At 38.4% G+C, this 22,351-nt stretch overlaps 1 protein-coding gene and 1 long non-coding RNA gene across 4 annotated transcripts in view; one reads left to right on the top strand and one right to left on the bottom strand.

Moving 5' to 3' along the window:
* PPP2R5C (protein phosphatase 2 regulatory subunit B'gamma) overlaps positions 1 to 22,351 on the bottom strand; it is an 81,324-nt gene that overhangs the window by 50,713 nt on the left and 8,260 nt on the right. For all 3 annotated transcript variants that reach the window (XM_066998346.1, XM_066998347.1, XM_048069887.2), the window contains exon 3: positions 12,727 to 12,886. In XM_066998346.1, coding sequence (XP_066854447.1) covers positions 12,727 to 12,886 — 160 coding nt within the window. The remainder of the gene's footprint in view (positions 1 to 12,726; positions 12,887 to 22,351) is intronic.
* LOC106047008 (uncharacterized) lies at positions 10 to 20,701 on the top strand. The gene is made up of 4 exons (XR_007165521.2): positions 10 to 1,176; positions 2,575 to 2,773; positions 17,477 to 17,587; positions 20,579 to 20,701. It is a non-coding gene; the product is annotated as an uncharacterized lncRNA (long non-coding RNA).

Raw genomic sequence — 22,351 nt, 5'->3', positions numbered from 1 at the left:
TGGCTGCCGGGTGATGTCAGCGGGCGGCAGCGGCCCCATTGGCTGAGGGCCGCAACTTAAAATGACACCGGGCGAGACGCGAATGGGAGGCGGCCGCGGCGGCAGCGCCGGGCCCGCGCCTCAGGCACCGGCCCTGGGGGGCCCCTCGGAGCCCGGCTGGGCCACCGCGCTCCGCTGTTCCTTCCCCCCTGCTAACAGGGGCTAAACGCCTGTTAAGACAGCGTATTGGGTATTTTGCCCCTCCTCCTCCCCCCCTTTTAGGGGAAAAAGTTGAGAGTTTCTGCCAAGAATTGCCACACTGGAGGTCAGCTCCACAGTGGAAAAATACCGCGTCGAGAGCAGCGTCTCCAACGGCTTTGGGTTCCAAAGCCGTCTTAGAAGGTGGTTCCCACTAAGATAAATGCCTTTCACTCGTTATTAGTTGTGCTTTTTTAATATCAGGCTCTACAAGCTTTCCCATCAAGTGCTTCCCAAACGGTTGCTAGCGTGGGCCTGTTACAGACCGATGTCACCAAATTGTTCAGCTCCTGAATGCAGTCGCTCATTGCATGCTCATTTCAGTGTCTCTTTCATTCCAGAGACTGACCTATCTAAAGTCAAACCTAACACTGTCAAACTTCAATATTGCAAAACCCACGCAAGTTCAATAATAAGTAACTCAAAAAATATTTAAAACTATCACATCACTAAGAACCAGAACACAGTCACACAAAAACAATTTTGCTGCATAATCCTGGAAACACAAGAAAGTAGTACAAAATTTTTAAACCTTTTCCTTAAATTGAGGTATTAGCAACAAAACACTGTAAGCGACATTTTCTTTATCGCTGGGGATTTGAACACGTATTTTCACAAAGTGTTATTTGAAGGACCGTTTTGTCTCCTAGATACTGCACCTCTGGGAGTGACGCTTAGAGACGTAAGCAATATTGTATTTGTACCATCTCCAGACTGGTGCTTCTCCACAAATACTATTTGCACCAGTACACCACCTTTCAGTATTTAAATTACCTGATCTACAACATTTTCCTATCTGATATCTGCTCAAAAGAGAAGTACATCCAAAAGAAGAGACTTTTCAGTTACATAATTTGCTTACGAAAATTTGGAACAAAAATGTTCAGGCATTACCTGGCTGCAAAAATTGTATTGCCCTACAATAATACACTGTCAAAGGTAAGTTAGAGCTGTACTGAGCATTATTAAATTAGATGAAGGGAAAATACTAATTGGGATATATAAGAGGAATATTACCCATTTGATACATGAAGAAATCAAATGGATTTACTGACTGATGACTGGGCCTGATTTAAAGTGGTAACTTGTGGATCTATCAGTTTAAGAACAATGAAAACCTGGTCTCCTTTAGGCTCTCTCATGAATCTAGAAACTGACTCAATTAAAATATGATGCAAGTGCTCTTTTTTTTTTTGGGGGGGGGGGGGGGGGGGGGTTGAGGGGTGGAGTTTGTGATGAAGAGGTCTAGACAGAGTATCCAAGTGTTTTAAAAAGTAATTAGGGAGATGGAGAGAATTAGTTTTTCTACAGTCACTGTAGTAAGTAATCTTCCTTGATGTAGGAGGAATTTAAGTTAGACATTAAATGAAAGCCTCTCACAATAAGCGTAGTGAAACAAAATAAGACTGCAAACTTTCTCTCCAATTTAAAAATGGACAAACATAATGAGTGATACAAATGCACTTGATCCTGCTTTTGAGTGCAGCAAAGTGGAATACATGAACTTCTGGTACATTCTTAAACCTTTCTCTAATGCTGCAGAGATTCAGAACACTTATCCTTCTAGTCTAGGCAAAACCAAGGGAGGTGTATTCTCAAAAGAGTCAGTTTTTGTATTTCTATATCCCTTTGGTATACCCTAGATATGAAGCTTTCATCTTATAAAACAAAGGCTACCAGAGAGATATGTTGTTAACAAAACTGGATTTAAAATAAAACCAAGACTGATCTCAAAGTGTTCTGCAAGATCTTGATGGATGAAAGAAGGAAAAAAAAAGCTCAATATTTTCACACACAGAATTTTATGATCAAATTCTGTTTCTCTTTCACATCTAAAGTACAATTAGGCTGTTCTACAATGATAAGCCTCAGTATGATGAAGCAAAAAATTGTGTTTAAAATTCCAGTTTATCTGGTAACCACATCTTTAAAAGAGAGCTGCTGTATCTCCTCCTCTCTACTCACATCTTTGCTTTAATGGTAGCTGCTGCTTCTGTTTGAAACTCCCTGCAAATACAAAAGTGGATACGAAGACTGCTGGTACAATGGTACACAATTTATCTACTGTACTGGAACACAACAGAGCAAAAAGGGAACGTTACCTTAGTTACCATGCCATTTCCTACTTTATCCATAAGCATAGCTTGAATAGTTGGAGATTCATTTGCAAAAATTTCTGTAACGGTTTAGTAAGTCAGCCCCCCTACATTGTTCTAAAGAGAGTAAGTGATAAATGTGCAGTGCTAGCAGTAGTACTGGCAGAGCACTAGATCACGTTCAAGTAAGTTTTCTCTTGTGAAATACCCATATCCTGTTCACATTTCTTCCTGTTTGCAGGACTCTTCCATCTAAGGCCAGTACTTAATTATCATGAAATTTGCTCAAGCAGCCACAATGCAGTATATGCCTGGTGTGCTTCTTGCAGGGCACTAGGGGAGCTGGAGAACTTCAACCTTTACAAGACCTTTTGCTCGTTATCAAAATCTGGTATCTTCTCACCAGTGACACAGACTAAGAGGTACATTCTGCTCAGGAGGTTTGTATAGCTGCTCTTTGCTTCAGCCTTACAACATTTGATTTACCACCAAAAGAAAGTATCTATTTAATTTGAATTAATTTGAGCAACTTCATTGGTAAAAAAAAGAATTGCAAAGAAAACTGAATTAGCAATTGATTTTCTAATGGGAAGGGAAAGAAGGTTAGGACAACTGGAACAGCGTTAATGATTATCAATGGGAGGAAGGGATGATTTGAACAAATTTATGAATACACTTTCATTGCAAACGAATCAAAAAACATTAATACCAAAAATGGCAGCTGAAGTTAACAAATTAATGAAAAATATATTGACAGCATAGCAAAACTGTAGCTATTACACATTTCCTCTGAACCTGCTTCTCACTCCAAACCTCCTGACAATAGGAATGAAGAAAAATCCTATCAAGTCCTCAGGATTTAATTGTTACATTTAGGATCCAGCAGGACAGCTGGTGAATTCTCTTTATACCGAGAGGCTATTCGACATTTCCTTCAAAACAAGCAGTCCATTTAGATTGTGATGTAAAAATAAACAGACAAAACAAAACACCAGAAAAAAACAAATTCACCTGTGCAAAGCTCGCCTTTATTTCTGTTCTGAACTAGTTACTGTTCTAACTACTAGTGACAGAACTAACAACACAGAAGACAGAAATTCATCTAATTTTAGTTATTTCCATTAAAACACCTTAAACAAAGCTGTTTACCACTCAGAATAAGTGAGGAGTTTGAGCTTCTGAATTGAGGAGGGGGAAATGTTATTTAGCCTGGACTCCAATGGAACTAAAGGCATAATTCCATGAATATTGAAGTTGCAATTCCTCAGCAACCTAAGCCAGTCTAGTTGCAGACTGCTTCAGTCCTCTTTCTGCATTCCCATCTGCTTCAGACCAACAGCTGCAAAGGCCGAGTCCATTAACCCAACAGAAAGCCACTTACTTTACAGTCAGGTTGCTTTTCTGTTAGGTTAGACTTCCACAGGAGTCTAAACTGAACTAAGTCTTCCTGAGCTGCCGCTGCAATCCCGCCTCTCCTGAGCCACGTGCGCCTAACCGTCTGCAGCCCTGTACCTTTGAGCTCGTGCAGCTGCATGGCTGAACCAGATTAGGAAGCAGAGCAGAGTTGAAATGAGAAGGAAACAGGTTGGGATGAGCCAGGTCAGTACCATTATCTGGCTCACCAGACAGCCATGCAGAATAGAGATGGGAATAAACACATCCAGGTTTTACTGGTAGGACCAACTTAATTCCCCACCCATCCTTCCCAGCAATTTTCTTCCCTTTAAGCCAAAAAAAAAATTAAAAAATTACCAGTCTCACAAATGACAAAGATACAGAAGAGTCTCATCACTACCATGAACAGTGAGTTCGAATGTTACTCGAGGACAATAACACTGTTATAGGGGAGGTAAACACATTAGGTACTCCACAGTCTGGAAGAGAAGCCACAGCAATAGGAAGGATGCTGGACTCATACAAGGCTCTGACTCGATTCCAAAGGACAGGCCAGAGGAAATGTTCTTCTCATGGGAACAGGGGCAGTAAAAACCATCTTAATACCCAGCTATCCAAAAAAAAAAAAAAGCAAATAATTAAAAAACACTTGGATAAATAAAACAAGTGTGAATTATCATTTGGCTTCATTAATGAGCTCCTAAGACCGAAGCATGGAGAAATACAGTACTCTACCTTCAATGTTGAAAACCTAAAAATGTTTGCTTACTAGAGTACAGGAAGAAATTGATTAAAAGTGAAATTGGCAAACATCTGCCCATAGCTGAATTTGTCTCTGTCTGGATCTCCTTGTATTTGCATGGTCACTGTAGCGCACACAGACTCAGTGCCAAGTTTTACTTCAGCCAATACCGTACACTCAAAAGATTTTTTTTAAGAGGGGAAAAAAATACTAGATATCTGAGTTCAGAAAGCTGTACAACACAAAAGTTCATTAGTTACCTTAAAAGAACCGTGTTTTAAAAATAGAATCTAGTGCAAAAACATACATCCCAGGGTAGATAGAGACTTTTTTCAAGTACTGATACTATTTTAACTGAGCCTTGTGTAAAACCTAACATACCAAACTCACTCCTGTATGTGGTCTTATTACATAGATCACCAGTCATTCTCAAGAAGTGAATGATGCTTCAAAAATTACATTTAAGAGTAAAACCTTGAAAGCATGCTAGTTATTCAGCAGATGCATTTAAATGTATAAATATTGAACACAATGTTTGATTAGTAGAGGTCTTAAGAAATTAGCAGTTTCGTGCAATGAAAAAAACGTTAGGTATCATTACACTGAAAACCTGTGCAACAACACGAAATGCTCTTTTTTTGTAAATACAGGTATAATAAAAGACATTTTAAGAGATCTGAACTGTGAACATACAGGTTAAAATCTAGGATTTAAAATATGGTATTGTCTTATTTTCCATTTTTATGGATGCTATCCAGGCTTCAGTGGAAACAAGTTTGGTAGGAAAAGCTGCCAGTGACAGATGTAGAGCATTCTTCTAACACTTTCAGCTGCTGACTAATGAGTAGGTGTTTGATAGGGCAGTTGAAATGAAAAATGGCTCATTAATCCAAGCCTGTGATTTCATGTAAAGCTAGCTAACGAAAAAAACACAACACTCAAGCAAGTATTTCTCTCTGCTTATAACCCCTTTTTTGGGTATGTTTAGTCACTCACAAGGTATCATATTTATTTATCTTTAAAATGTTACGAAATAATTAATACTGGATAATTGTTAAATACTTTAAGATTAATGCTTTCATAATCATTAAATATTAAAATATTTACTGATTTGATAGCGTACTTTCCTGTATGAACACTAAACAACTGCCAGCTTTTGCTGCACAAAGTTTCTGTGTTTACCACTCACATTTGTTTCATAATTCTTCCAGACATACAAAGTTACTAAATGAAGGTGGCAAAGAAAGCCTCCACAGTTCTTTCACATGATACAATACACACATTCATTGACAACTAAACACACTGATGTAGGACCTTCTGCAGAACTTTCCTTTACAGGCTTTTTGTTTCAGTAAATTCAATAGAAAATTAGGCTGCCAAAAATACTATAATAGCATGAACATAGCCAGGACAAGAAGAATAGCACTTAGCATACTGAGTTAGACCAATGTAGTTCATGTACAACAGAGAAAAGCATCATCTGTTTCACGGAACTGTATTCATCGATGTTTTGCATGAGAATGAATTTGTTTGGCCTCACTGTTTTGCCTTTTACATGCATTATGTCTCAGGGCAAATTATCTTTTATAGTAGCATTATCTTGTTAAATCTACCACCTCACTTTGCATAACATACTTTTAGCTAAACAGCGATGCTACCACCTTGCAGCTGGACAAAATTCTTTATTAACTATGAATACACACAAGAAGTGCAATTAAACCGGAATGGCTGAAATACTGCACCTCCATTCTAGTTTACAACTGGGAGGAGGTTTCTGTGACAGCAGCAGCATTAAACATTGAGACTTCCAGTCTCAACAGCTTCTAAGAAAAATGCTCCTCAAAACCTTAAAAAGGTCCTTTATCTCTATGGTTCCCATAAACTCAGGTAAATCATGGATACCCAGCCTCCTTTGCATCAGGGAAACAGATGGCAGTTTTAAACAAGAAATTAACAAACTGAGTTTGAACTTATCCTGATGAGAGTTTGGGGAAGTTACCAACGTATGTGGTTGAATTTCCCTGTAGCACAGAGGTCAATATTTCATTTGCTTTTTAATTTACCTTGATCTCAGTTTTGCTTAGCTATCTGTTCTCCGTGTTGACAGAAACATGCAGTGGTCTTCCATTTCTGACCTATTCAGAAACCCTCACTTCTTCCTTCCTCATGCGTACAACGGTTTGATCAATGAATATTAGGCCAAATTTTTATTTTATTTTTTTAAATATTTAAAGTCTTAGAATCTTAGAATGGAATCACTTCTTCTGCAATCTTGATTCATCAGATTTTAATATTGTATAGAGAATGAAAACAGAGCTATCTCCTAGACATCCACTTATGACTTAAAAGCATTAGGAAAGCTTTAATAACACTTGTCTCTCTATCAGAGTCCTGTATCACAGGCAGACAAGTTGAGACACCATCCTCAAGTTCTCTCCTTGCACAAAACAGGCTCAGAATTTGGCATACCTCTAAAAGTCTCTGGTTGGAGAAAGAAAAAAAAAAAGTGAAACCACATACTCTACGTGAAATGTGCTCAGAAAAAACAGCACCCTTATGACCTGTCATGGTCATTGCTTTCCCCCCTTTATTAAAAAAAAAAAAGTTTTGACTTATAGCCTGATTTCACCAAACCATTGAATCAGAAAGACATCTTCACCAAAATGTCAAAAACAGCATTAATCAACACACACAGCACGACATTCAACAACAGAATACTAAAAATCTGTTAATCATATCATGTAGTTATGCTACACCAAAGCAGCACAATGTTGCATATTCTACACTGCTCAGCACTCAAGAGTTAGTCTAAACATCCACATCTGTCAACACAGCTCATTTCTTCCTACCTCGATATATATAAATACACACACACACCTTTATAAGAAAATTGTATCCCCGTTTTCCAAGATCAGAAATCCAACCCCAAGAGGAAAGTAGTAATTCTGTAAATAAATTAGGATCTGCATTTGAAAATAAAAGCTGAATTGCAACTGCCATCTATTAGATTACATAAAACAATGTTCACCTTCACGTAAAAAAAGAAAACAACCCCAAACCCACAAATGAATCTATGACACTGGTGTCATGGGAGTCCTCTATGAGGCTATAAAGCAGGTTTCCATCCAGCTTTTTAAAAAAACACAGACATGCTATAAAAATAGCATATTTTTGAATTATTTCCAAATTTACATATGCACGACTAACACATGCTCATTAGGAAATTTTTCAACACTTTGGAATATCCAGGAGCATATATTTTTTTTTAATTTTAGAATTGACAGAGAACATAATATTTTAATGAATACTCCTTGCAGGTTAAAGCTAGATTTGTAACACAACTGTATTTGACCGTGTATAAAGTGTTTTATCCCAATCAGGGCACCTTGAATATTGTATTCAAGAATTCTCTTGCAATATTCTTTTGACTATTGTAAGATTCAAACCAAACAATTAGAAAAAACCTCACCATTTTATACAAGTTTTCTAAACACTGCACGTTTACACAGTTTACTAAAATCAGCACATCCGTACAAAAGTAACATGTACGAATACAAGTATGCTCACCTGTCTGCGCTGTCAAAATCCCTTGTAGCGTATAAACTAAATGTACATAATGTACAAGGGAACATCTTAGAAATAATTAAGTAACAGAACTAGAATGATGAAAAACCTGTCCACCTGTAATGCAAGTATTTCTAAAACTATGAATTCTTATGAGTACTTAATATCGTACATTTTTGAATCATTAACCTTAAATTTTACTTTTCTATATTAATAACCTTGCACAGCAGTGAAAACATAGTAACATGTATGTTACCAGTTAACTGTTTATGAAATGCCACATAGCTGGCTGGCCTGTTTTTCGTTCGTTTTTGTTCTTTGCCAATTACTCAGCAAGTCCATCAGAGCAGCACCTCAATGATGCAGTCCTGCAGATGCTAACAGTGGCACACTACTCATTTAGTGAGGGCCAAATATGATCTCAGTAAAATCAGAGAAGAAAAACACTTTAATTGTAAAAATATGCTTGCAAAATGCTTTGCGTAGAAAATTCAGACAAGATTAAGTCTGACCATCTTCTAATAATTTAGGTAGTAAGCTAAGCCTTACAAACGTTTATCTGAGAATGTTTTCCTAAAGAAAACACTTAAGAGGAAAAAAGCTAGATTTGGAAGTAAATGCAACTACTTCAAAGTCAAAGGTTAAAAAAAAGTAAAAAGTTATCTTTCCCTTCCCTCAGCATTAAACCAGATCACTGTTTAAGATTTTACAAAGACATCTGAATAATGGTCTTTGGATACTAACAATTCCCCATAAGAACTGAAGTGAAAATGTGTTATTACAGCCATTAAGCACGTAAGCAACAAGTATGCGATATAACATATCAAGATTCTATTCAAAAGTTTCTCTTTAATGTCAGTTTTCTTTCAAAACTAAATGAACATAGCTAGATGATTAGCACACATATCACACATGCAAGCTGTAGAGCTTTATTCAGTATAATGTAATTGGGTGTCAGAAGTTCATAGAGGTAACCTACATTACAGAGCTGAAGTGAAGATGACCCACTGACCCATCAACTTCACCAGAAATAAGCATTGTAAATGCCAGCACATGGCAAACTAAATCACAGACACTATAGAATTATTTGGCAATTAGCCATGAAGAAATTGTCCATAGCATAACAACGAATTCCAGGTTCTTCCTTAAAGTTTAAATGGGCAGTTGCAAAGAACACAAACTACTTCAGTGTGTCTGTGGTCAGATACGTGTAAGTACTTGTTCTGTACATTTATTAAACATTCATACTGAACACTTAGGCTGTTTGTCTCTCTCAGAACACATTCTATATTTGTTAACTTCAATACATCCTGAATTACAGAAAGCTGTTTTCTTAAGAGAGCTAAAATAATGGAACCAGTAAGTTTCTAAAAGCTGAAACACCCTTAATTATTTATACTTGATATAACCAAAGCATTAATCAGGAAGTTTTCAAATTATAACACCACAAAAAACCATCTTTAGACCAATAAACAGTTTTTTCCCCAATGAATAGCTGAAAGCAAAATCAACTTTATGTAACAAGTACCTATACTGCAAATCTTAGCTAACAAGGAAAAGCAGATGAGCTCAAAGTAACATAACACAAGGTCACTGGCACAGAGTTTTTCCATTTTCGTGAAAATAGGCAAGACCTTTCCCTAGCATTTGACCCCTTAGATCATAGTCCTGGGGGCAGCTCACCAGGGGTACTTCTGGGGTATCAGCAGGCATAGAAGCTGCCTCTTCTACCTGAACCATGTCAGGCTGCATTGCACTGTGCTGCAGGGAGCTGCGCTGGCTTTCAACTTTGCTAATACATAGATCCCTGTGCTCTGCAATGCAATAGCATCATACACTTCTCAGAATTTGTATGTTTATCTCTATTCTTAGAGCCTCTTAACTCACAATTTATTTCCTATTCTTTTTGCGTTATCGAAGCTATCCAGCTCCTCCATTTCCTGAATAAGCTGAGGTTCACAATGTTAATCGTGATCTGCTCCAATGAATACAAATCACGCTGCACTAATAGCAGCTAACAGGGCAAGCAGGCTGGTATTTCCAGAAGCACTTTCATGCAACACCCAACACAAAGCAGCACAACTGAAGCCTGAGAATCGAGACTATTTCAGATTAACAGGCAAAGTGTTTCCCACATAAGAAATGTTGACAAAAAGCCATTTTGGCACAGAAGAAAGTGGCTACTTCTGGGATACCACAGGCCATTTAGAGCCTACCACTTACCAGCTTTCACAAGTCTAACATAGAATTTTGAGTCCATGAAGATGGCTCCATATGCAGTGTTTAAAATACATCTTGCATGTAGTGCCTCACACCACACAGTACTCAACTCACCATTTATGAAGATGTACATCTCTTGGCCTACTACACATGGAAGAAAGGTTTCCCAGTTTCTGTAGCCACAGGAATAGAGCTACTCCTTAGGAGTAACTAGAGTTTGAAAGCTGGTTAAACACAGCTAAGCCAAAACAATGCTACATTCTTCCCAGCTCATCACTCAAGTCAAACCCACCTTAATCCTCTCAGTCGCTTTAAATTACAGCCTGCCAGCCTGCTTTAACTCCCATCCAGACACAAGCATTAAACAGAGCTGTCCAAAAAGAAACTTTAGGAATCCTAGTCATGAGTGAGCACATGTAGTGGGAACAGCAATTATACAGGCACCTGCTGTGATCCAAGAGACCGGACATAGCTTTATTAGTAAAGGTAGTAATTATTATCTATCACTAGATCAGCCATTGCACTAGTGTTTCATAACAAAGTGTGACTCTCGACAGCCTGAGGACACACATGCAGCATCATGAGACATTCACCAGAGATAAGCTCAAGATCTTTTCTTTCCTTTCACCTGAGAGTACAGGGAAGTCATCGCAGTCTGAAAGACAAATAATATTTCTATCATTTCTTGACATCTAGGTATGTTGCTTCAAAAACATTAGAACACACCTTAGACAGTTCCTAAGATTATTACTATTATTGAATTCCAAGCAGGCACTCTTCTGCCATACATTTATTAGTTTAAACTGCGACAGAGCCAAGGTAGAAACAAATCTAAAACTCCAGTACCAACTCTCCCTGGTACTTGGTGATAATACCAGTGATGAGACATTCCACTAAGTTCTCTCCATTCACCCCACCCTCAGTAAGATGGACTACATTGCCCCTCACCCATCTGCACTCATTTTTCTCATTCCAACTCACAATCCACTCCACTTTTAACTGAATGCTCACTTCTAGTCTCCCTGAACTGGCAGTCCCAGGCACTACCAGAAATACAACGTTTAAAAATGAACAGAATAGAGGTTCTAGAAAAAGTAATGAGTATTTTATTTTGCAGCTGAGTCTTTGTTCCAAGGGTTATGCTACTCACTAAGGCTGTACGCATAACTTTTATGAAAGTATCATTTGCTCATGTCACACCCTGGATGTGACATCCACGTATGTGCATCAACCTGCTACGTTAGTTTAAGAGATGACATACTATTCATTATCTGTCACACATATTATAAATATTCTTATTTAAAAATAATTAGTGAATATAAATGCTATTCCTTAAAGTGGATTGAGGTCTTGAAAAATTTAAAGAAGCCTCACACATCTGTTTGTCATGGTAGCGTGGTAGTCTATGATATTTCATATTCTTTTTGTAAAAACAGCATCTGTATGATGAGAAGAATGTTGCAGCCTAATTTTGTCTGTGTGAAGAGCAGTACAGTTCACAGGGGCTGGGAAACCGGGTTCCTTATTTTCCATGAACACTAATGCATGACAAGCAAGAGAGTAATGACTGGAGGAAAAAAGTCTTATCCCTTGACATTTTCACATTGCCTACAACTGTACTACTCAACATTTCAGAAGTTTATTAGGGTTTCACTGCCAACTTTGAACACTGGAAAGCAATATGCATCACACTTCGAAACAGCATTAAATAAATTTTCAGGGCAAATCAATTGTTCATCCTTGATAGATCAGTACATCTACCAGACCTGGAAAATTCTGCCCTGACACTGCAGGGTATTGTGTTTATGGTACCTTAACATGTACTAACATAACACAACATGGACAACAGCTAAAACAAAAAGATGATAAATGCCACACTAGTGAAAGAAGAGATCAGTTGTCGTCTTTTCTTCACAAACAGCCATAAATATCATTCTACATGATCACTAAGCCTTAAAACTGGCAAAGGAAAAAAATTTGATTTCATCAAAAAGACATGACTCCACTTAACTCTGGAGTTAAGTCTAACTATGCTCTGGAGAACCAAACCAATAAACAGCAATAGACCAGATCTTCTCTCAGTGCCAAGAGCTATCTTAGTACAAGCAAACAAAGTAGGGTTTGAGAATGCCACATTGAGGACAGATGACTAATGTTTTGCAAAAAGCCCAAAATATTCTGCTTTTATGCAAGATGATTGAGTTTACTTTCACATAAACCTTTCTGGGTTGAAAAGACTTGGATATTTCCTATACTGACTGCCAAGAAGACAACAGACTGGATGTCCACATATAAGGAACGAAATGAAAAAAGACCATGTGTTTGCATATGCAAGTGTGTGCAAGTTTGCATATGTTAATATTTAATATATAACATATGTTTTTCAGATAAAAGAAGTATGGTAGTTGAGATGCTTCTCCGTCTCATGCTCAAGATCCCCCACAAGAGTCATTCACATTTAGAAAGACATACCTTTTAAAGCTGGCAGTTTTTGAAGCTCCCTGTTATTGCTAACATTAAACCTTGAAGAACTCTGCCGCTTTTCCTTTTTCAGTACTGTCTGTGGTGCTGGTACTTTGATTTTAGATAGCTGTGCTGGGGGAGGAGTGCTGTTCGATTTTTTGTTTGACACCTGTTTCAAAAGAAATGAAAAAAGTTAACTGTAGTTGAACTTACACAGAATCTTCTAAGATTTTTTTGTTGTTATAGGAATTAAATTAAGCAAAATAACCTTTTAATCAAGATGTTATATTCATCATCCTTTGAGTATATAGTTATTTATTCTTTTGTTCACTCTTTTCGATGAGTATTTCCATCTGTATGAGTGTTATGGTACAGAAACAGACCATCCTGTTACAAGCACTAACTAGCCCATGTATTCATAGTTACCCGCCAACCAAAAAGAAGTTTTCCAACAATGCAGATCCTCAGCTATTCCCACCATTTGCATGTGAAACCCAGATCTTCAACGTATTTGTCTATCTAACCTGAGCTTTGAAGTGATCAGGAACTTGTTTGTTTACAGCAGGTGAACCTCACACTGCCTGTTTGTACTATGCCTCACTGTCAGAGTCCTAACCTTGGCTGGGGCATTCAGGCTTTGATATAATATAGAAGTTAAAGAAATGAGCTGTCTTATTGTAGCAGATTGAGCATTTAGGAAGCTTCAGCAGCTTCTGAAATGTACATGTAGCAGTTTACTGCCTATTCACAGCAGGTTGCTTTTATTGTAATATTCCTTACCAGATTGTCATGGTACTTCTGGATGAATTAAATAACAGAATCAGAAAAATGGTCCCCCGTTCACTCTATTCCCCAGACTACACTCAACAGTGCTCTCACTCAAGCTGAATAAAATGCATCATTAACAAAAGCCTGTCAGAACTTGTGATGCTGTTATTCTCATTCTTTTTTTTTTTTTTGAAGTAGGAAAAGCAGGTTTAAAGTAGGCAATAGTTAACTGTTTTTAAATATGAATAATTTCACAAGGTTCTTTACAAGACTCATAAAACATCTAGGAGTGACCTACACCGAGAATATAAAAACAGTTGAGCGGGAAATGTTCCTGCAAGCATTGCAATTCTTTTTACAGGATCTGAAATTGCTGTAGAAGCTTTTCAAATTTGCAAGCTATTTTACACTGAAGCATACATCTGAAAATATACCTTGATGCTTTTCTCTTACATGAGGAGACCACAGCCTCCTTTTCAATAAGTGCCCATACGATAAGAAATAGGAAAAAAATTGGATGGAAATCGGATTCAGGATGGAAATCAGGATGTAATGCTACTATTTCTGCAGTTTGAATGGATTTAATTAGAGTTTTTTTACATATAATAGATATGAAAGCAACAGTTCATTCCTGCATGAGCTAACACCAAAAACATTTTCACAGGGATACAGCTAAAAGAACAGAAATGACTTTTCTTCAAGTTCTAAAGGGGATTTCCAGAATAGCTTATTCAATTAGCAATTTCCATATGGCCTGTGAGTGTACACATTCAGTGCACATGAAAATGTTACCCTACATAACCATTTAGAGCCTCTAAAGGTAGATAAATTTAAGACAGTCATTTTATGCAAAGCTTGTTCTAGCAGCAAATGCTCTAACTGGCAGAGAAGTGTACATACTTCAAGAATAGATTAACAATTCTATTTAATTATACACACAGCACTTAACGTACTGAAAATATGACTGAAAGCAACAGTTAGATTTCATTAAACACATTTAAGATTCCCATTCTGCAAATTTACTATTAAAAAAGCAAAAATGGTTATAGCCTTACAGAACAAATAAGGGAAGAGACAATACATTGATCCCCACACATTTTAAATTACCAAAAATACACTAGGTTTTCAGTAAAAGTAGCATACATTGGAGTTAAAAGCATTTACATCCAAGTGATATCTGTTACTTTGCATTTTTGACTATTTCTTTTTGATCTCAACGCTTAAACTTTCTGCCGAAATACAAGTGATCTGTGAGGTAGGTTCTACCCATTAACTCAGTTAAAAAACAAATCGAAATTATGAAGCAACTAAGCAGAAAGAAAAATAGCACTACAAAATTAGGAAGCAATGATTTACCATGCATTAAGTGAGAAAAACTAATTTGATGTATTATAAACACACTACTAGGTAAGTTCCTATACTTTCAATATGGTGCTGGAGCTTGGTGTTGTTTTTCTGACCTGGCTGTCTTCCACTACCACCTGTTTTTTGTTCATTACTTGAAACAGGAAAAGTCACCTTCCTGTTTCCTCTATTCCCAAGCAAATTCTCAATTTTGAATTAGCAAGTGCTCGTGTGCCTGCACACATGCACGTGCTCTGGTATGCCAAGGTAACACGCACCTCAGGGAAACAAGTACTCTGAATTGCAGATACAATCTAAAATTAGCTAAAAGTGGTTATTTAAGAGGACTGGTAACCCTTCTAAACAGAAACGTTGAAAGCATTTTTTGTTCCTATGGCAACTTCCCACCTAGCAGTGGCGACTCAGCATAACTCTAGCCCTGAATCCCTGGCCAGTTCATCTAGGAGCTGCCCTTTTTTCCGCCACCAGCCCCGACCATCCCTGATTTCAGTCATGGCCCAGCCACCCAGTCCCAGAGAGCTGCCAAAACAGCTTACAGCTCTTGGTTATTTGAATACCACACTGCACAGCTGTAACTGACAACTTCTGCGAGTGGCACGATGAAGCTGTCAGGACAGAACTGGCCCCCAGAAATGGCACGTAGGCAGAGAGAAGGGCACCTGAAGAAGTTAAGTCAGCTTAAAAAACAGCTCAGCGATCTTAGCCACGCCATCTTTGATTGTCTTGTACTCAAAAGCTGCAGTCTAATGAGAAAAACTGAGATTAACAGCTGTGTATTCATTTGCTAAAGACTTCAAGGTAACATACTTCAATTTTTACAAAGATACAGTCCTTGTAAGCTCAGAATGAAGAGCCAAGCTCTTCTGATAAACTACTTCAGAAAACCACAACTCCTGAGAAAAACTGACTGACATCATGCTATATCAGAGAACTCCGCTTATTTGACAGCAGAATGGTCAAACTACTGACATGCTTTTATCAGTTCTCTTCCAGTGACTAGCATAGGAAATACCTATTCTTACCCTTGTTCTGACAAGCAGCTCCCTCCTACCCAAACGTTTAGATAGTCAGAGACACATTCAGTTCTAGAAGTGGCTGAAAAAGTTAAAAGTGTGTACAAAATACTCCAAAAATATCAGACTGAGGATGCTGCTTTAATCAAAAAACAACCTCCAGACTTTCTGATGAATTTAGTTTTAGTTTTTACCTATTCTGATGAACATCAAGACTACCAGAATCAGAGTGATTCTGACTTTTATGTCCTGCTTTTAACAATTGAAAATACAGAGCTTATGCTCCTTGGTTCCCGTGAACAGGCTTAATGAATCCAAGAGATGCAAACGGAGGGAGACAAGAAAGAAATTTCTTGCCAGTAATGGTAGTTCACAATAGATTGCCCTTGTATCCCTTCTTCCCTTCATTCACAGTCTCAGAATGGCTGAGGTTGGCAGGGCCCTCTGGGGGCCACCTGGCCCAACCCCTGCTCAGGCACAGCCATCCAGAGCAGGCTGCCCAGGACCACGTCCAGGTGGCTTTTGGAGGTCTCCAAGGAGGGAGACTGCACAACCTCTTTGTGCCACTGCTCAGTCAACCACACTGCACAGAAGTGCTTCCCTGTGTTTAGAGAGATCCTCTTGTGCTCTTGTTTGTGCTCGACGGCTCTAGTCCTGGCACTGGGCACCACCTGGCTCCATCCTCTTTACACCCTCCCAGTGTATTTATAGACAAGGATGAAGTCCCCCTCGAGCCTCCCCCTCACAGGAGGGGTTCTCCAGCCCCTTTAGCATCTTGGTGGCCTCCTCTTGGGCTCTCTGCAGCATGCCCAGGTCTCTTGTACTGGAGGCCCAGAACTGGGCACAGCACCCCAAGTGCGGCCTGACCAGTGCTGAGCAGAGGGAAGGGTCACCTCTCTTGACCTGCTGGTGATACTTTGCCTAATGGAGCCAAGAATGCCACACACAGGCACATATAGAACAGAGCACAACACTAAGCTGAGCAAAGACACAAACGAGTAGACAAAGCACTTCCCCAGTTACAGCCAATTTTTCTCTTTAAATTAATTGATCATCGTTGAACAACTCATACAGCAACTTTTACTTGGACAGTCACTTAAGATGAGAAGAGGGAGAGTAGCAGGATTTGCAACATGTATGAGCCCTATGTCCCATGCCAACAAGTCTCTTCAGAAGACTCAAGAAGCATTCCCTTTCTGATAGTCCCTTAAACCAAAAAACCTGTCTGACCTTACTTTTCAAAGCACGCTCACTAATAACCAAATTAGACCAGAGCATACAAAGCCTTCTGGCTCCACAGAATCAAAAAGGGTTTCCAAGCCAAGCTTGGAATAAAGCAGCGAGCTTTCATACTTAGTTTTAAGACAAACTAGTCAATGCATGGTAAGAATTTGAAGGCGACAATAAGCACCTGGATGCATCTGCCATTCAAGATTTAAAAAAAAAGGATGATTTATATACTAGTTACAAAAAGAGAGAACCTCCTAAGGGCAGGACAAGAGAGATTCTGTCTCTCTGCCTGAAGATAACACTGTGCCAGGAAGCAACCTGTACGGTATTTCTTGATGAAGATCAGGCTAAAATTAACCTGTGAATTTCTTCCCTCTCTCAAGCATCACAACTGAATTCAAGTTTAAATCAGTATGTACACCAACCCAAGATGGAAGCAGCAAGCCGCATACCAGCAAGAACCCTGATGAAAAGTCTGGACTACAAAAATCTGGGTAGGTGAACCTTGTATCGATTAACAAATTAAGACTCCTTGTGAAATGCAGGTATAGGAAGTAAAAAAGAGCAGAATGCTTTTAATGAGAATCATTATTTTGAACCTGAGAATAGAAGAATGCTTAATGCAGAATTAATCCCTTCCTTCTTTTTATTTTGGTATAGCAAGTAGCCTCCGTGGATTTATTCTTCATTAAGATAAACAGAGGCCTGATCTATAGCACCCAGAAGAGCGTGTTTCTTGCCAAGCAAGCCTCAGAAGGGGCTTTAAAAGCATTCTGGATTATATCTGAAATATACTTACACTGGAACTGAAACACAATTTACTAGAACTAAACAAAGGATAAGAGAAAACATAAAAGGAGCATTTACAACTTCATTTTCAAAAACGTGTAAGGGTCCAATATGTAATCAAAATAATTTGGCTAAGAGGTAGAGGTCCAATACTTTCTCAATGTAATTAAGCTGAGAGTCTAAATTTAATTTAATCTCTTGAGAAGAGACCTAAAATCAAAGATAAAGGTGTCAAAATGGATGGAAAGCAGTTAAAAATCTAAATACCATTCAGTTTTTCCACTCTGAATAACTTCAAAGCAGTGTGAAAATCTCTCAAGACTCCAAGCATCTCAAACTCTGCCTCAGAGCTGTCTCTTTCGCAGCTCTTCATTTACTGCTCTGCTTTGAGGCTGGGAACACGGTCAGGCCATACCTGACATATGGCCCAGAAGCAATCAACGTGGTAATTAACCCACGGCACACTTTCAAGAAGTGGGCTTGTGGTATTGAATTAGCAGTTGGGACTGAGAAAAGAGTATTGAAATCTGCCCTGTAGTCAAAGTTCCAGATGTTCAAAGATGACCATCCTACAGTCAGGTCTTGCTTGAGCTAGGAGATCTGAAGTCTCCTGAAATCTCTGCATGTTAATTTACCAGCCTTAAAGACAAGCAAAAAACAATAACAAAAAAACAACTGTGAATTGGTATGTTGAAACTCAGAATACTTTAATGTTATTTATTGCAACTGCAGCAGTTTTCGCCCTAAACTTCACACAGAACAACCATGCCCCACCTTCTGACGGCAGTACATTATTTTGAAGTTAAAGCCTATAGGTAAATGTCTGTGCTGTGAATTTTGTTGTAATGCTTTCACTGATCCTTTCTCTGATCAGTGTGGGTAAGGTATGCTGTCTTCGCTCCTTCAGGCTTGTCCACGTAAATTCTTAGGGCACTATATTCCCCTCCACTGGGGAGGAAGAGGATTTGTCACCTTCCTTCTTTTTTCTAAAAACACATCCCTTGAGAGCTTTTTTATTAAGCGGTGACACTGTGATCTTCTCTTGGACGATACCATGCATTCTGAAACTAATGTGAAAGACAGTCCTCCACCACGTTTACAGGCCTCCAACAACAACATGTCTTGAAACGCTTCCGAATGATTAGAGAAAAATGTCCAGGTAAAAGTTCAACATGCTTTCCAACAGGACAATGTCAGAACAAACTTTTATTATTACGGTATTAAAGATACTGCGCAACAGAGCCATTAAGACTATCTACAGTAATTCACATTCACACTGCCCAGTAGTGCCCAATCACTGGTAAGGAGTTTGATGTGGACCAACCTGGTATGACCTTTAACTTCAGTACTTTCAATCTGTAGAGACATTGCAAACTATATGAAACTCAATATGGGTTCTTAACCACGTATCTCATAGCCCAGGATGGAGTTGTATCCCACAAATCTGTCTAATATCTCTTTGATTTAATCTGCATTCTGAGATCTCAAAGACCTTTTGGAAATCAGTTTCACAAATTATTTATTTTTTTTTACCTACTAAGCTTATTGAATGCCTTTATTTTGAGGGGGGACCCATAAAAAGGCGCACTGCTCCATTAACAAAACCGTTAAAGAAAAAGCAGAGAAACAACATGCTTGCTGCGTACCATTTTTGATGGCAAATAGTTCTGAGATTTTCACTCTGTTGACGATTCTTGCCACTGTTGCTGACTAGCTTCACAGCCACAGCACTGATGGACAGACAACTTATGGTGAAGCCTCCAGAGATCCTGCTTATGATACTGACAGCTTCAGTCAGTTTCACATAGGCTGTATTTAGATTTCTACTGTTTTTCCCCAAAAAGATCATTTACCAGAATGATACTTAGACTGGCCTGCTAAAACAGTATTTGCAGCTGTCTTTCTACCAAGTACAGTCATCATCATTGACAGTTCTCTCAGTGGCAGAGATGCACAGGATAGTGGTAGTCTCTGCATAACGTATGTTTTTATTTGGCAAAAGCTGCATCTGAAAGCTTTGCGGATTCCTGTTATTATAATAAATGAAAAGAATGGCTTTTCAGCTCAGTTGATAACATTTATATATTTTAGCACACTAATCAGTGCACACCGAGTTACACTTGTTTACCAACTGTGATTTTGCATTTATATATAGCAGTGTTACTGCCAGCTATTCTTGTTGTATACCTATGGAGTTCCATCAGTGTACTGCCAGACACAACCTGCAGTTTGTTGAACCGCAGCAGTGACCGGGAAGTTCCCTGTGAGCAACAGTGGTCATCTCTCAAGCAGTGCACCACAGCAGGTTTTACAGCCACAGACTATTTTAGAAGACTGGCCTACAACTGGCTGAAACTCTTCTGCCTTTCTTGCTAGCATTTACTTATAACAGAAAGCATTGCTTGTACTTCCTGTCAGGTGCTTACACACGCAGCTCAAATTTGATCTTCTAAAGACTTGTATCAACCCAGCCTTGTTGCAATACTCTTGCCTTGCAACACATTAAACCAACCCTGACAATTGCCAAACATCTCAGCTCCGTGTACTGCAGCCTCGAGATTCTTGCATGGCAACTTGACAACATTCACAGTCAAAGTTTTCGAGGAGCAAATGGAAACCAACCCTTATGCTACTGATAAGTATTTTCTTTTAAACTACCTTCCTCCGTGTACAAACTGACATTTGATTCTTTTCAGTCAGTGATCAGATCCAGCAGCCTGAGGTTGCAGAGGAAGTTAGCACTGGCGATCAGGTGCCCGGGCTCAGACTCGATGCAGTCACGCAGTGCTGTGTTTGCTGGAACACCACCATCAGCGAGCACCTGGTACTTCACAAGCATGGGTGGCAAGGCAGCATTTGTTCCTTAATGCATTTTCTATAATGAGACTTCAAAGAAACAAATGCCCCCAGAAGAGCCTACTTTGTTACCTGCAACCATCAGTTAAATAATTAAATAGGATTAAAAACAGATAAGGTCCTGGGTATTATTTCAAAACATTTATATAAATACAGAGATGAAGAATCTAAATAAATGATGGCCTGGCTTAAATTACATTAGTTCTTGATTTTCAATTTTAATTTTTCTCTGAACTGCCTTTTACTTTCAAAAAAAAAAATCCAACAAAAACTACCTTCATGTTCCTTTGCTTTCCTTCAAATGTGGGAACAATACACACACACTTCACATGCTTTAAGCCCCAACCCCAAGTCCGCTGTAAATTCTAATTACATAAAGCTACCGATGACCCTAAACTAGCGTATACATTGCTTTACCGGTGATGTTCATATTCTTGTGCTCCCGGATCTATTCCAAACAGTTTCTCACCTCACATACTTGCACTGAAATTGTTTTGCTCCCCCACACCACCCACCAATTGGTTTTTGTATTGCGTGCCATACAAGAGAGTTATGGTACGTGACAACGTTCCCAGACATTTTAGTAGTATAGCAATAACCTTGATCACTTCTAAAGAACTCTTACACCAAATAATTTAATCTTTAATTTTACAGGTCTCTAGAAAAGTTTACTTTTCGGTACTTCAGACTGCTAAACTGGGCAGTGGTAAGGAACCTTATTAAATTGTAATCACTATAATGTATAGCAAACAATAATATTTGACAGTCATATTTTAGGTTTGTATATTCAAGAATGAAGCAAGGTTTTGTTTCCTAGCTTTACTATTATTGGCTCCCAAAGCCTGTTAACAGCCACACTCAAAATGCTCCTACCATCCCACTTGTATAACTACAAATGTATTCTAACTTCATTTGAAGTTGAGAAAAGACAAAACAAGATTTAATATTTTTAAACTTAAATATTTAAAGTAGATTCAAACTGTATCTGTTATTTGTTACTGTTTGTATTCCACATGGGATAACTACATTGGTAATTCTGTTACACATATACATTACAGAACAATTGATTCCTCTCAAAGTTTAAGGAACAGTACGTCTTTAAAAAGAAAAGAGAAACCAATTGAAACAAAGGGTGAAAAGGATGTTTTCAATTTCCGAACTACTAATGCTCATTTTCGAAGAGCATTTTGTCCCTTTTAATGAGAACAGCCTTTGCTACTCTGTTTTCATTCAGGAGGGATCCAGAGAGCTTAAGAGCATGCTTAGGGAAAGCACAGCAGGTACTAAAACAAACTGCACACTGAAGACCTCACACATCATGTGTGACACAAGCAGTTGCCATCCTTGTGTGAGAATTTGAAGGGCATAGGATCATGTTTTCAGAAATATCTCATTTCAGGTAACAATATGCTTATAGCAATATCTAGTATAAAATACTGATCATTTATGAATTCAATTGATTTAGAAAGTATAATATAAAAATTACATAGGCTCTGTTAAGGTAAGCTATTTCAGCACTCAGTATTAAGGTATATTTGCTTTGGATACAGAAGGGCATTCCAATTCCCCAAAACAAAAAGACAAGATATCAATAAAAATTGGAAATAGGAAAT

This window comes from Anser cygnoides, chromosome 5 (genome assembly GCF_040182565.1).
Source record: "Anser cygnoides isolate HZ-2024a breed goose chromosome 5, Taihu_goose_T2T_genome, whole genome shotgun sequence".
Taxonomy (NCBI): domain Eukaryota; kingdom Metazoa; phylum Chordata; class Aves; order Anseriformes; family Anatidae; genus Anser; species Anser cygnoides.
Note: the sequence above shows the minus strand (reverse complement) of the source record. Positions and strands in the feature narration are given on the sequence as shown.